The 16,994-nt window shown below is 38.9% G+C and overlaps 1 protein-coding gene across 2 annotated transcripts; it reads left to right on the top strand.

The window, feature by feature from the left end:
• Positions 1 to 5,670: 5,670 nt before the first annotated feature.
• TLR4 (toll like receptor 4) lies at positions 5,671 to 15,973 on the top strand. Of its 2 annotated transcripts, XM_077143572.1 has the most exons (3): positions 5,671 to 6,038; positions 9,733 to 9,899; positions 13,604 to 15,973. In XM_077143572.1, exons 1-3 carry the CDS (start codon positions 5,946 to 5,948, stop codon positions 15,864 to 15,866), a joined length of 2,523 nt encoding a protein of 840 aa, XP_076999687.1. In that variant the 5' UTR covers positions 5,671 to 5,945; the 3' UTR covers positions 15,867 to 15,973. The 2 variants fall into 2 exon arrangements, with proteins under 2 accessions (XP_076999687.1, XP_076999689.1); XM_077143574.1 differs by lacking the exon at positions 9,733 to 9,899 and having other exon boundaries at positions 5,927 to 6,038.
• Positions 15,974 to 16,994: the final 1,021 nt, after the last annotated feature.

Genomic DNA, 16,994 nt, shown 5'->3' with positions numbered 1-16,994 from the left:
AAAAATATTGGGGTACAGGAGGAAAACTACTATTGCATGTTATGATCTATGTGTAAAAGGAAGACATCAACAGTACCGCAGCAATACCAGGGGTAAATAAGTGTGTGTGTGTGGGAGATGGACAAGAGTTAAGGGAAGATTTAGATTTCTGTTTGATGGTGTGTTTTTCAGTTATTTTTCACTTGGAAGCAATGAAAATTACCCAAAATTCAGAGTGTTGATGTACTGTTGACTTTGAACATTATACACGATGCCCAATGGATGGAGATGGCTGAAGGATGCACTGACTGAGAGTTAGAATGGCATTCTGTGGTCTACACATATGATTGAATATTGTACAGCTACAGAAAGGAAGAAAGTTATGAGGTGAATGAACCTGGGAGATGCAAAATAATCTAGAAACAAAAGAGCAAGTATTGTATGGTTTCTTTTAGGAAATATAAGAAAATTGGGACCTAGATTGTAAGCGCTTATAGTAACCACATTTAGTCTGAACTATAATTGTTATTTCTAGATTTTGAGATGGAATACTTTATATGTATAACCTGGTATTTCCCTGGAACTTTAGGTAAAAATGTGACACCTAAGACTCAGAGAGGTGGTTCTGAAGCTCTGAAAGTCAGCATTTCTAAATACAAAGAAACTGAAAAAGAGATCAGTCTTCAATTAGAGATAAGGATGAAGCTGATGAGGTTGGGATTAAGGTAAATCAGAATACAGTGGTAAGGAGGACATTGTCTGTATTTTAGAACTTCACCTACTCTATGAAGCCAAGGGAAGAGAGGTTTATCTTTTCCAAGACCTAAATTTTCTGCAGCACATAATATAAGTCACCTTGTCTGGATAGTTCCTTTAAACAATACAAACACATAGAGCCCAGAATGGGAATGAGGGCTTATAATTCTGGATAGCTTAATGTAATACCTAGATACATTCCAGATTATGTTTGTCAGATAATTAAAAGTAGTGGCAAGTCCCTTGAGGGACAGGAGAAAAAATATGAGATTATTAAATTTTACCACTGGGAAAACCCCTGATACTTTCTCGAACATTCGGTAATCCTCAGCCAATTGGCCAAGCCCTGGATCTTGAGGCTTGCACTTGTGAAGCTTATGTAGCAGGGAAGCTTAACCTACCTGTAGTTGTGCCTAAGAGTTACTTCCTGAGGACTTCTTTTGTTGCTTAGATGTGGCCTCTTTCTAAGCCCACCTCTGCAATTCAAATGTTACTATCCCCCCATGTTTGACATGACATTCGGTATGAAGCATGGCAATGTGGGATATAACAACCAGGGATGAACCTGGCCTGGCACCATGTCAAAAGGGGGAAAATAATTGTAACAACATAAAGTATCTGTGACTGAGAGAGTTCAAATAGTGTCGAGAGGCTATTCTGGAGGCCACTTTTACACAAGCTTCTGCTAGATATTGCTATTTACCGTGGTTTGCCAAACTCCAACCAAACCCATTCTCGCAAACCCTAAAGAACACCATGAGCTCTATAAGAGATTCTACAAAAGTTCCACACACTAGGATTGTTTTCTAGCAACCTCCAACCTCCAAATGAGTTCCTAGGCAAGATAAGTCCTGAAACCCAGAGAGGCCAGCCTCTCCAGAACATCAGCTAGTTCCATTCCCCTATCCCATATTATTGACAACCTTTCCAATATGAAAAAGTTAGAATGGGCATAGTCCAAATACCCCTAAAGATTTGGAGAAAGACCACAAGAAAAGGAGGAGTTAAAACAGAGAAGATAAGACCTAATAGATAAGTATGACTGCTGAATCATTATATTGATATCTCTTTTAGTCTCCAATGTCTTGGAGCAGCTAGAAGGAAAAACCTAAAGTTGTGTAACTAACCATACAAAACTCTGAAATCTGTTCTATAACTACTTGGTACAATGTACTTTGGAATTTATTGCTTTTTTGTGTATATGTTATATTTTATAATTAAAAAAATTTAATATCACCTCCCACTCTTCATCTCTATTATTTTCCTTCTGTTTTCCCCTAATGGACCTTAACACCTTCTTACATACTATCTAATGTATTTACTTATAGTTGTCATTGGCTCACTGATCATTAGAACATACGCTCCATGTAATAGGTGTCTGCTTTCTTTACTGCGTATGTTAATAATGTTAATAATATATGTTAAAATGTTTATGTATTAATAATGAGTTAAGTAAGGTGTACAACTAAGAAACTATTATGCCATTAACTAAATGGGATGATTAAATATTTTAAATTATAGTTCTCTTTATATTACACTTTTCTGGGGTTTGAATGGACAAGTAGGAATTTACTGGAGATTTAGAGGAATAAAGAGGAAGAAGAAAGAGAGAAGAGTTTGCCTCAAGTTCCTGAGTAAAGGAGGCGATGAGGATTTTTTTTACCCAGGAAAGGTGGAGTGTTTACTACAAGAACTTTCTTCTTAATGCACTTGCTTTGACTTGGTGCTCTCCATGTTGCTTAAATTGGGGCATGAGCATCACAAGGGGATATATGCAAGTAGAAAAGTGTAAGAGAAGTCCAAGAATAATCACTGATCATCTTATAAGAGAGTCAAGTTACTCAATACGGAAAGTTGGCAAAGACTTTAAAATATTCACTGTATTTCAAAAACAAGTTATAATACATTGTTTGTTGATTTACTTATCAACTACTTACTGAGTACTTAGGTATGGACTCAGTAAATGTAAACATTGAACAAGGCTCCTGTTCTCTTGGAGTTTATATCTTATTGGGAGAATCAAACAGAACTGATACGAAAATTCAAATTAATTTAAAAATAACATGAGAGATGTTATAGGCATTCAAGCTGGGGAGGAGAAATATTTTGGGCTGTTTGCACCAAGAACTCCCGTGAAGGTGCACTCACTGCTTCGCCTACTAGTGGTATTTGGGAAGAGGCTATTGAGACATACAGGTCAGAACTTAACGTGAGGACCCAGTTGTAGGAGCAGGAAAAACACCACCTGCTAGCGAGAGAATACTGCTTAAGAGAAGCATTTTCTGTACCGTACAACACAGGAGCATTACTCGACAGCACACTAATGGATCCTGAATTTTTAATGGCTGTCCAATTGTAAAAGAAAGGTGCATGGGTCAAAAAAGTTGGAGAACATTAAGTACATTATACTCCTTTGTAGATGCAAAATACACACTAATAAAGTTTCTGAGCATTTCTTAGAAAATAAAATTTCTTTTTCTCTGTTTATCCCATTGCTTCCTTTATTTAATTGAAGAGAAGCTTGTTCTTATTTCTCTTTGTGATAAACCCTACATCACTGAATCTAAGATAACATTGATTATAAGAGCTATCATTTTTATTGGCCACCAAGAAAGAAAAAAGAAAAGCCTGTTAATTATAATTGTAATATATTGTCATTTAGGAGACACATATTGATTTGAGAGCTGTTGACATGTGAAAAGATGTGGAACTGAGAGTTACTGGATGGAATTGGGTTTGATTCTTAGATATACAAAATGAAGGGAGCCTTTCTTCCCTGAGCTGGGCTACACTGTTCATTATTATTATTTTGTTTTAATCACTCTGAGTGGGAATTACTGGATTTCAAGGTTATGGCACAGATATCCTACTGACCACTCAAGTTTTTGTTCCCCTTCCATAGTATAGAATCGGTGCTTCCAAGTAGTGATCACAAGCATCTATGAGAGTGTGTTTTGTGTGTGTATTTGTGTGTGTGCATGTGAGTTTTAGATAGAGACAAGAAGCTTAAAGTCAGGTAATCAAGAGCCCTGACAACTAGTTGTGGTCTTGGGACTAGCTCTGGTCAATGGAATGAGAGCAGAGGTGATGTATGTCACTTCTGAGCAGAGGTAGGTAAGTATCTGAGTGTCTTTCCTGTGTTCTTTTCACTCTTCCTAGCAACCTTAGAGATGATATGTTGAATATGACAGCATAATGAGATAGAAAGAGCCCGAATCCATGAGCCATTCTTGGAGTGCCTCCAATCAGGAACATCCTCATTGAACATTTCATGAGCAGGAAATAAACTTTTATTGTGTTAAGTCCCTGAAATTTGGAAGTTGATACAATAATTAACCTATCCTAACACAGACCAAAATGTTTTTTTCTTTCTTTATTTCTTAATGAATGAAGTGCCTGCCAAATAATATCAAGCACTTCTTCCAGGTGTCTGGTGAGGATAAGATTCCTCAGTTGATTAAATGAAACACACTAGTGTCTCCTAAATAGATGTCTAGAGGAGAGGCGAGGAGACTTAAGGCCTAGGCAATGCATAGTCTCATAATATTAATAAGGCATGAGATAATTATATTTGCATTTTATAAAGACCTAAAGTTCTCTTTGATTTGAAGAAATGAGTTCAGATCCTGAGATATTAGTCAAAAGTGTATCACACCAGCGTAGAACATAAGATATGTTCAATGGTAATGATTATGGAAATGAAGACTGGGTTTCTTGAAATATTTTACGGATAAAATCTCTAGGATTTGCTAGAATGTTTGGGTAGGCAATGATGAAGTCAGAGGAGAAAAAAAACAAAGACATATCTGTATTGGATGACTGTGGGAATGAAATGCCATTAGCTTTTTAGGGAATGAAACTTTATTGAGCACCTACTTTGTGTCAGAAGCTGCGCTAAGAATTTTACATAAATAATCTCATTTCATCCTTAAAGCAAAGTTTTGATGGGGGACTCTTTTTTTTTGAATTTTACAGGAATGTTGAAGGAGTTAAAATATTGTGATCAATCCACTATCACATCCTTTCTTGCAGCTTGATTTTAGACATGATGGATTTGAGATGCCTGCAGGACATCTCAGTAGAAATATCTGGGACACAATACCAGTAATAATCCTCATTTTAAATTATGTTCTTCTTCAATAGTTACATTGCACTTGCTATATGTTAGGCACAGTTCTAAGAGCGTTAGAAATACTAGCAGCTTGTTAAATTCCATGGTAACCCTGTGAGGTACATACCTTCTGAGCATCTGAGTGTCTTTCCCAGGCTGTTTTCACTCTTTCCAGCAACCTTAGATGCAATGTTGAATGCATATTTTATTCATCATAATAGATGCCACTTATGGAATGCAATGATAAACCATGTACCAGGCCTGACATTTTATGTAAGAGAACCCAATTCAATCACGCCAGGCAAATGATATTATTTCCATTCGAAAGACCAGAAAACCAAGGCTTGTTAGTTTGCGTATCCTGACTATTCTCACATGGCTTTATTTTTATTGATTTCATGAATATAAGCTTCTGTTAGTATTAAACACTATTATTTCCATTTTAAGACTCAGTAGTTTAACTGAGCACATGACCATAAAGTCAGCCAGCCTGGATTTGAAATTCAATGCCCTTGGTTATGAATAACGAGTTTCCTCCAATATTTTATACTTTCCCCCCCAGTGTTCTTTTTCTAGTATTTTTTCAATGCACTTATAGTTTCGAAGCTGTGTTTCACTAGAGCTTAATTTTAGTTTCCTAATGCTGAGTTTCTACACCAGATTTCATTGAATAGTAAGTTTCCACTACTAGAACAAAATGTGAAAACCACTGTCCTTGATAGGACAGTGTTTGACCCGAGTCTGATTGTTTTCCTAAGTTCATCAAGCCCGGAGGTCAGATGACTTCCTGGGATGAGAGCCAGCTTCCTCTTGCTATTGCTTCAGCCCCTGCCCTGCATGCTTTTTCTTTCTCCTTCTTCAAACTTCCCCTCCTGTGACAGGGGAGATAAATATCAGAAAAACAGAAGTCTAGAATGCTAAGACTGCCACTCTCACTTCCTTTTAACTCTTGCCCCGTGCTGCTTTGAATAGAGTAAGTCGTTGCTGTGGGGCACAGAATTGAGGAGAGGAGGCACCAGTGCCTCGGAGACTGCACTGTCACTAGTTACAGCACAATCATGCTTTCACAGGGCCACCGCTGGCCCTGGAAAATGCCAGGATGATGCCTCCTTGGCACCTGGCTGGGACGCTGATACCAGCCATGGCCTTCCTCTCCTGTCTGCGACCCGAGAGCTGGGATCCCTGCGTGGAGGTATGTGGCTGCGGTCGGCATATCTCCTTTGAGCTCTGCCTTGCTTCTGAAAAACTGCTCTCTGCCCAGAACTTCCCACTGTGTACCCTAGTTAGTTTCTACTGCAAAAAGGAGTCATTTTATCTTAAAGACCCAAGAAACTACAGGGGTCAAATAAGAAACTGTTACAGATCACCAAAAGGGAGTGGATGGCACATGCTGCACTCAGGATTCTGAGTGCTAACAGGGACTGTAGGTCAGGTAGATCTGCTTAAGATTACGGTTCTAATAGTTCCTGGCTGTGTGACCTGAAGCAAGTTATTAAGCCTCTCTGAGACTAGTTTTCATACATATAGAAGAACTACAATTATACCTACTTTAATAGAGAGCTGCTTTGATGTTATTTCCTTTCTGCTGGTGGTTTGTACACTCAGCTTCTAGGAGTCACTCTGCCTCTTTTGATGGCAGGGAGAAGATGACGTTTTTGTCTCTCAATAGAAAGAAATTTCAAGGCAGATTTCAGATTTCTGAAACCAGTCATAAAGTTCTGTCCAAAGGATGAAAAATAATGAAAGAACATGGAAAAGAGGAAAAAGTAAAAAGAGAGAGAGGTGTAAAATGTTAGCAAATCAGGGGTGAAGCACCATTCTTTGTGAAACTGGCTGGTTTGTAATCTCATTCATGATGGGTCTTGTTTCTCCCCTGCCTGCGTGGACTTCACAGTGGCTTTGGAAGCCTGTAGCCCAATGGAACAGGCATAGAGATGCAAGAGCAGCACAGGCAGCCAGAGTCCTGAAGTTGGGGACAGAGGGGAAAATAGATAACTTTAATACGTAGCAAGGACTAATTCACCACCTGAAAGACCCCCATGCACTTCCCACAGCCCTACTCCTTGCTTTTTTCCATGTTGTTAGGCTGATGGAGGCAGATCTCCCAGGCAGTGTCACTGTGGGAAAGTCACGCACCACTCGTAGCTCCTTCCTCTTCCCCATGTCTTGTTTTCTGTTAGTCGCCAAAGCCTGTCCATCTCTGACCATGCCCTGTGTGCCACACTAGTGCAGGCTCTCAGTTTCTCTGGCCTTGACTTTGTGATCGTGACTGTTTTCTATCACTAAGGAGGGTGATAGTGAGTCCATAGTCCCCTTCCTTAAATCCATTCTATACATCTTTGTTTATATGTGTATTTAGCTTTTGCTTTATTCCTGAAGCTATTGGCTCTAACAAATTACTTTCTCTTCCTTAAAAACTTTCAATAACTCCCCATTGCTGTTTGAAGAGTTTCCCACTGCAGGGCATTTGCCCTAGCTATTTCTCCTAACTGGAACGCTTTTCTCCTAGGTCAGTGCTGTTTAGTGACAATATTGTGTAAGTCACATATGTGATTTTAAATTTTCTAGTGGGCAAATTTAAAAGTTAAAAACAAAACAAGTGACACCAAATTTAATGACATTTCTATTTAATTTGATATAGTAAAAATATTTCAACATGTAATGGCATAAAATATTAATAAGACACTTCAGTTTTTTGTTACCAAGTCTTTGAAATATAGTGCAATTTTACATTTACAACATATTTCAGATGTCTATACCATCCGTATTTCTGATGCATAATAGGCATGTGTGGCTAGGGGCTACCATATTGGAAAACACATACCTAGACAATTGCATGGATTAATCCCTGACTTTATTAAGATCTCTGCTGAGTTATCTCCTTTTCACGGACGTCTTCCCTGATATCTCTGTTTAATAGAGTCCATATTTGCCTCTAGTCACCTTATTTTTCTCCATATCACATCAATACATATTTTTGTTTGTGTGTTTATCATTTGTCTTCCCGTTTGGAATAGAACCTCTAAGAGGGAAGGGTTATTGCTGGTTTTATGTATTGCTATATTTCTAGTGCCCGACATCTGATAGATGATCAATTGTTATTTGCTAAATAATTAAAAGAAATTGACCATAGGATAAAGTTTGTGTTTGAGGCCATCCTCTCCTGGCTCTAACCCGCCCCCCCCCACCCGTCGACTTACCACTCTCCTGCCCCCACTCATCAGCCAGCCTGAATTAGTCTCTATCCCTTCCTTGCTCACACCGCTCTCTACCTGTGACATGTCTTCCTTCTCCTTTCCATACATCCACGTCTTACTCATCGTTTAAGACCCACTTTGAGATCTTCTCTCTAGAAAACCTTCTATGATCCCTGCATCCAGAATTGAGCTCTATTTTCTCTGAACCAGAGAACATATTTTTCCAAGTCTGTTTTATGGCCCTGTTGGACAGAGTTCTGTTCCTGTCCTAACTCTTTAGACTGGGAACTCTATAGCAGATAGTAGAAAATGCCTACCATTTGTACTTACACAGAGCTTCATTCACTCAGTTATTTATTCATTGATCCTACAAATATGTAAGTGAGTATCAACTATTTGACAGCCACCATTCGAAATGCTGGCCGTACAGCAGAGAGCAAGATCATCAAAATGTGCAATCTAGAATGGGAGATGGAAACAAATATGGAACTATATGTACAATATTATGTCAGGTGGCACTACGGCTTGTGAAGGAGATATAGCCACGGCATGATCTGTGAGGCTCCCCTGAGGGGGTAACATTTAAGCAGATGGATGAATGAAGTTCAGAACTGCCACATATGACCTACATGATTTTAGGCTTATTACTTCATCTCTTTGAGCTTTCATTTTTAACATGTTTGCAAGGTTATTTGAAAATTAAATTAAAGTATATAACATAATAAATAAGCCAGAATATGGTAGGGGATTAATAATAGCTAATAATAATAATAATAAATGCTAAGGCTTATTGATCATTTACAGTGTAACAGTCTTTGAAATAAGCTCTCTAAATACCTTATCTATTTAATCCTTTTAACAGATTCTATTAGTTTTAAACAATAGTAAATCTAAATGAGCTAGTTTAGGCAAGGGATTTCATTGGAAGGCATCAGCAAATTCAGAAATTGAATGGGAGGCTGGAGAACAAGGCTTAGAAAGAGTTTGGGAAAATAGGATAGAAACTAGCACGGGAACCAGGGCACTTAAAACACTCAACTGTATTTTCTGGACCCCACTCCTGGGATCCATGCATTCCAAATATTTCCCCCCCATTTCTGCATTTCTCTTGCTCAAAGGCCAATGTGCCAAGAAAGAAAATGTAGTTGGTGAAGGCTTGGCCATAGTTAGGGAAGGCTGAGCACCTTGATTGTTAGTCTTCCCAAGGCTGTGAGCAACAGCAGGAAGGGAGTAAATAGAGTAAAATTGGATACTTATATCACCTGCATTTTAAATATGATCAAATGAGATTTGCTGAGGTTGAAAACAAAAACAGAAACAAAAAAAAAACTTGCCCCAAATCACATAGAAAATCTGTAATGAAATCCAGAGCTTTTGTATTCAAGAGTCTCAGCCTGTCACCACTCCACTGCCTCGTACTAAACATCGCTATTGTTTAGTAGAGGTTAGAACATTTGAGTACATAGTAGGTGCTCTTTCTTTCCTAATCTTGGGTGAGGCATTTAATAACTATGAAGTGAGTGGATAAATGAATGAATAAATGAATGGATGGAGAAAGAAGGTTGACTGGTTCCTGCCTTTGTACTTGAATGCACCCCCCCCTTTAACCACCAGAATCTGGTCTAGGAGGGTAGTGGTTGAGGTGCAGGCAGAAGAACCCTGTGTCTAATGTGCAATCATTCATTGCAGGTGGTTCCTAATATCACTTACCGGTGCATGGAGTTGAATCTCTCCAAAATACCTGATAATATCCCCTCATCAACCAAGAACCTGGACCTGAGCTTTAACCCCCTGAAGCATTTAGGCAACTATAGCTTCTACAATTTCCCACACCTGCATGTGCTGGATTTGTCCAGGTAATGAATGAGCTTTTACACACTTCACAAGTGAGATATTCATTGTTCTATCACCTCATTCTTGGGCCAGAAAACCTGGTTGATGGAAACTCATCTTCATTCACTTATTCATTTATTTAAAGACACTTACATATAATGTAATCTTGAGCAAGCTACCTTCCTTTTCCAGGTCTCAGTTTCCCCACCTGTGAGATGGGAAGTTACTGAGATAGTTTCTAAGGACAATTCCACCTTTGAATTTTTTCTAAGTCATTAACTTAAACTCTTTAATCTGCAGACATTTATTGAATACTTGCTATGTGTGGTATATTCTCCTAGGAAACAAGAGCACAGTGATGTATAACATACTGCCCATGCTATTTCAAGTGGAAGGTATATCCACTTGAAAAAGTTAATTTGTGAAAGTTCTGGACATGATGCTGGCCACATAGTAAACATTCAATAAATGTTATCAGATTCTGATTTTCAAAAAAATGTGACCTGAGGTGAAAGTGGTTGCATGTTTTGGTTTGCTAAAGCTGCTAGAATGCAATATACCAGAAATGGGTTGGCTTTTTTCATGAGGTTTTATTAGGTTATAAATTTATAGTTCTACAGCTATGAACATGTCCAAATTAAGGCATCAAGAGGAAGATAGTTTCTCTGAGGAAAGGCTGCTGGGAGCTGGGGTTCCTCTGTCATACAGAAAGGCACATGGCAATGTCTCTTTGTCCTTCTCTCCTGGTTCTGGCTTCAACAGCTGTCTCTAAATGTCTCTGGGTGTTATTCTCTCTGTTTCTCTGTGTCCTTTGCTTGGTTTCATCTCTCTGCTGTTTGTATCTGTCTCTCTCTGTGTTTATGCCTTTATTCTTTTCATAGAGGACTACAGAGAAATAATTAAGACCCACTTTGAATTGGATGGGTCACATCTCCATGGAAACAATCTAATCAAAAGATCCCACCCACAGTGGATCTGCACCCACAAGAATGGATTAAAAGAACATGACTTTTGGTGGGCATATAATAGCTTCAAACCAGCACATAACAAATAAACCAGGTGCAAACTAGAGGCAACAAATTGTGTTATTCAGTAGAGGGGACTTCTCTGTGTTGAATGGTTAGGAAAGATTTCTAAACTGAGTGGGCTTCAAATAGTGCTTGGGTTGTTGAAAGTAGAATACAGAATAGGGAGTTAGGAAGGGACAAGAGATCCAAAGAGAAGTATGGCAAGATCAAACGGAATTATTTGCTTTGAGTGTGAAATGGTGACTATAATTTTATTTTCTGATGCAGGAAAGTATATTATTCATTGGGAAAGGTGAACTTATATCATTATTTTTGGTGGAACTGAATCTTAAAAGATTTTCATATCAGGGGCCTTATAAATGAATAAGAGAGTGTTTCATATTCTCTATAATGGTTTATGAAAAATGCAGAAACACTTCATATATAGTTTTACTATAGACACTTTTGATAAGAACTAATAGTATGAAAATTCTCCTTAGAGCAGGCATTTTTGTAGAAAAGCAAGTATCGGATGGTTTATACTTTGACTTGGATATTGAGAGATTACAATAAATATCTTCTGACAAGAGCATACATTTTCTCTTCTGACTTAAAAAGAAGGCTGGGGCACTTCGAAAGCAGTTGTAGAAAGCAAAGAACCCTCTTGGGGTCAGAAGACTTGAGCCAGGTCTTCCTCCAATACTTATAACCATGTGACTTGAGGCAGGTCACTTCATCATTCTGATTCTCAGTTTTCTTTATCCCTACAGGGTTAAATGTGATGATGAATGCAAACATGCTACCTATATTAAAAACTTCATATAAGTATAAAATATTATCATACCATTTCCATAGCTTCTAAGTTTAGATTTTCTGAGTGAGAATGTTGTCAAGGACTGCATTGAGATAGACACAATAAGCCCACCCCAATTTTTATACAAAAAGTAGTTTTTCATCAGTGTCTCTTTTAATTCATCTTCAATCCATTATATACTGCTGGAGGAACATCCCTTGGAGCCCTTAAATGTGTGTTTAGAGAGAGGTCATCTCATCCTCTGGTTAGCCAGTAATAGATCTTGAATTAGAGCGAAGACAAACAATAGCACAACAGAAATCCTTTGCCTTTTCATAATGCTTCATATTTTGATGTACACTAACTCAACTGGTTCTCTGAGAATGCTTTGTGATAGGCTAGGCAGCCTATTTTTCTTATGGAAACCTATTTATCATTTCATAGATAAGGAAACTGAGGCTTGGAGAGTTTAGTGATTTTGCAAATGAGTTGTTTATATAACTTGTTGGCATCAGACCAGAAGTTTGAGTTCACAGGTCCTGCATTAAATGTTCTCTCTATTCTAAAATGATGATCCCCCTGTGATGAGATGCACAGCTATTGTTTATCTTTCTAGGTTTGTCTAAAGCATAGAGCAATGCACATGTACAATATAGACTATGAAATAATCTATATTATAGACTATGAAATTATCTTTATTTCTGAAAGGACCTGGGAAAATAATCAAGTTCAGCACTAACTCATTTAGGAATGTGATAATTGAGACGTAGAGGAGAAAAAAGTTTGCCAAAATAATGCAGTAAGAAAGCATAGTAGGAGCACAGAACTCAACTGTCTTGCCCCCTCTTCCAGTGTTTTCTTCTACTGCACCAACTGCCTTCTTTCTAATTATCACTATGTAATAAAAGCTTGGACCAGAATGCTTTTATTACCTGTGACCCTCCTGAAGGGGAGAAGGCAGCTGGGGAACTTTGTGAATGTAATTCGGTTTGGATTAGAAAACAACTCATTTGCAAACCATAGCAGGCATGTACCTGCAATGCTAACAAGGGTTTCTCTTTGCCTTGTTGTTTATTGGCTCATGAGAATACTGCCTCCAAGTTCATCTCTACGAACATTGTATAGCATTATTTCCCATTTCTCTTGGGATAAAGTGCAAAATCCTTTTCCTGGCTTGTAAGACTCCACTTTGTTTGTAATTTCCTTTCTCAACAGCCCCATCTCCTGTTCCTCCACTTCCCTGACCATACTCCAGCCATGTTGGCTGTTTCTCGTGGTTCCTCATGCATCATGGTTGCTTCCTACCTTGGGACTTTTGTATCTGCTGTTCACCTCACCTTCTTTTCTCTTTAGTTCCTACTTGTCTCTGAGATCTCAATTTAAGTGTTCTCACAAAAACACTTTGATCCCTCTCGATATAAACTCTCATAGCATACTTTCCCTTTCTTTCACAAAACTCACATTTATCTGTGAAATGACACCTTTCAATGATATATTCAGAAGTTTTCATAAACTTCTGTATCTGCCACACTCATTTGTATTTTTATATATTTTAAATAGACATATGCTAGTCATTATCATGCCTACCAAATAACAACTTTCTGTATGAATCAGATGTATAGTCACAATTATGTGTGGTAGGAATTGATAAACTTGATACGAGACTATACGTGCCATGATTATTACTCTTTATCTGATTTCCTTCTGATAGGTGCACTGTCTGTTCAGCATGTATGCCTGGTGTAATAAAAAGAATTTATCATTGTAGCCAAAATATTATTAATGAATTTATGGGGACTTATATGCTCACACTATCATATGTCTTGTGTATACCTTTTTCTATGCATAATCATATGACATGTCACATATCATTTGGGGCTTTTGTTCGGCAGAAATATGATATAATCTATATCTCTTTCTCCTGTAGGTGTGAAATTCAGATGATCGACGATGATGCATTTCAGGGCTTACATCACCTGTCCACCTTGATATTGACAGGAAACCCTATCAAGAATTTAGCCCTGGGAGCCTTTTCTGGATTATCAAGTTTACAGAAGCTGGTAGCTGTGGAGACAAACCTAGCCTCTCTAGAGGACTTCCCCATCAGACATCTCAAAACCTTGAAAGAGCTTAATGTGGCTCACAATATTATCTGTTCCTTCAAGTTGCCTGAATATTTTTCTAGCCTTCCCAACCTGGAGCAATTGGATCTTTCTAACAACCAGATCCAAAGTATTTATCAAGAAGACTTGCAGATTCTGCATCAAATGCCCCTACCCCAACTCTCTCTAGACCTCTCCCTGAACCCTATAAAATTTATACAACCAGGTGCCTTCAAGGGGATTACACTCCATCAACTGACTTTAAGAAATAGTTTTGATAGTATCGATGTAATGAAAACATGCATTCAAAGTCTGGCTGGTTTAAAAATCCATCGGCTGGTTCTGGGAGAATTTAGAAATGAAAGGAACTGGGAAGACTTTGACATTTCTGCTCTGGAGGGACTGTGTGATATAACCATTGAAGAATTTAAGATTGTATACTTGAGAGATGCCTTGACAGATGTTGGCTTATTTAATTGCTTAGCAAATGTTTCGGCAATTTCTCTGGTGAGTGTGCAAATCCACAGGTTTAAAGACTTTCCTAAAGATTCCAAGTGGCAAGCCTTAGAATTCGTTAGCTGTAAATTTGATCAATTTCCCAAATTGGAAATTTTCTCTCTCAAAAGGCTTATTTTCACCGCGAACAGAGGTAGTGACACTTTTGTAAATTATGAGCTACCGAACCTGGAGTTTCTAGATCTCAGTAGAAATGGCCTGAGTTTCAAGGGTTGCTGCTCTCATTCAGATTTGGGGACAACCAGATTGAAGTATTTAGATATGAGCTACAATGATATTATTACCATGGGTTCAAACTTCCAAGGGTTGGAACAATTGGAGCATCTGGATTTCCGGCATTCCAAGCTAACACGTGCCAGTGAATTTTCAGTATTCCTATCACTTAATAAACTTCTATACCTTGACATTTCTTATACTCATACTCAAGTTGCCTTCCATGGCATCTTTGATGGCTTGATCAGCCTCCAAGTCTTGAAAATGGCTGGGAATTCTTTCCAGGACAATGTCCTTCCAAATATCTTAACAGGCCTGGCTAACTTGACCTTTGTTGACCTCTCTGAGTGTCAACTAGAACAGGTGTCTCCAGGAGCATTTGACTCACTCCTTAAACTTCAGGTTCTAAATATGAGTCATAACAAATTCCTGACATTGGATACACTTCATTATAAACATCTCTACTCCCTCCAGGTCCTGGATGTTAGTTTCAATAATATAGTGGCCTTTGAGAGACAAGAACTACAACATTTTCCAAGTAGTCCAGCCCTCTTAAATCTTACCCAGAATGACTTTGCTTGTATTTGTGAATACCAGAGTTTCCTGCAGTGGGTCAAGGACAAGAGGCAGTTTTTGGTGGAAGATGACCAAATACTGTGTGCCACACCTTCCCATATGAAGGGCATACCTGTGCTGAATTTTAGGAATACCACTTGTCAGATGAGCAAAACCATCATTAGTGTATCAGTGCTCAGTGTTCTTATGGTATCTCTGGTAATAGTTCTGGTCTATAAGTTCTATTTTCACCTGATGCTTCTTGCTGGCTGCAAAAAGTATGGTGGAGGAGAAAACACCTACGATGCTTTTGTTATCTACTCTAGCCAGGATGAAGACTGGGTGAGGAATGAGCTGGTAAAGAACCTGGAAGAGGGAGTACCTCCCTTTCAGCTCTGCCTTCACTATAGGGACTTTATCCCTGGTGTGGCCATTGCCGCAAACATCATCCAGGAGGGTTTCCACAAAAGCCGGAAGGTTATTGTTGTGGTGTCTCAGCACTTCATCCAGAGTCGCTGGTGTATCTTTGAGTATGAGATTGCCCAGACCTGGCAGTTTTTGAGCAGTCATGCTGGCATCATCTTCATCGTCCTGCAGAAGGTGGAGAAGTCTTTGCTCCGGCAGCAGGTGGAACTGTATCGCCTTCTCAGCAGGAACACCTACTTGGAGTGGGAGGACAGTGCCCTGGGGCGGCATATCTTCTGGAGACGTCTCAGAAAAGCCCTGCTGGATGGGAAACCGTGGAATCCAGAAGTGGCTGCAGATGCCGGGGGCAACCAGCCTGAGGCAGCCGCTTCCACCTGAAGAGAAGAAACTCCTGGGGGGACTTTCTTGCCCACTGGGGTCCAAAGCTTATTCGGTTAACAAGTATTTATTACCACACTATAACATACCAGGCATCGTGCTAAGGGTAGGTGATTTGGTGATGCATAAGATACACGGAACTGCTAATCCCATGGAATTTATAATGCAGAGGGAATAAATACTGTGCTGAAATACAGAACCTTCCAGAGGGATGTTTTCACCAACTCTGTCAAGGAGTCCATAGCAGAGAGACCCAATTTACCTCTTACTCCATTAATCAAATTAGAGCTAAGAAAGCGTGTGCATCAGTGAGAGAAAAAAGGGACATTGTTTTTCTCCTGAGTCTTTTAATTGAAAACACCTCATGTATTCAGTTTTAGCCACCTTAAAACTGTTCTGGTTGTCCAGCTGAACTGGGCTTTTGTTCACTTTTCACTTGCCCATTGAATGCAATTTATAATCTATTTTTTGATAATGAAACCCCTGACCCAGGATCTCCTTTCCACTTTAAGGCCCAACCAACTCCTAAAGAAACCTGAGAAACACATACTCACAAACATAGTAAACACTCTGGTCATTCTCTAGTGTGTTCTATTTCCAAGACAAGAATCCCTGATATATTAATGCCTTTATGAATATTGTTTTCATTTTTTATGTCATCTCTTTAAACCCATACCATAAAGCAGGCTTTTAGAGACATCCTGGAAATATCCATCTTTAATCACTATTTTTCAACCAAATATATGAAATATACAGTCATTTTATGTTACTTAATGTCATTCAAAAATTTTCATCTCCATGCAGACAGCTTTAAAATAATTTGGATGAAAGCCACACATTTTTAAATAGGGGGAGAGAAGTCCAACTTCCTGGTTTCAAAATGAGCAGTTCTGATCCGAGACACAGGAGAGATGAGATGACCTTGGGAGGTCACATTTTCTTGAGGGTCCCTGAACTGTAGGAACTAATGTAGCTGAATGACCACATGAGATGAGGTGAGCAAAGGCTTCTTCTCTGGATGAGTGTTGTTTGATGGAAAGTTGAATCCCTTCAGGGAGACGCACACAGGACTGAGCTCCCTCCTGCACATCTCCCACTGCCAGGAGAGCTGCTTGTGAAATGGTCCAG

This window comes from Tamandua tetradactyla, chromosome 2 (genome assembly GCF_023851605.1).
Source record: "Tamandua tetradactyla isolate mTamTet1 chromosome 2, mTamTet1.pri, whole genome shotgun sequence".
NCBI lineage: Eukaryota > Metazoa > Chordata > Mammalia > Pilosa > Myrmecophagidae > Tamandua > Tamandua tetradactyla.
This window is presented reverse-complemented; position numbering and strand designations above follow the sequence as displayed.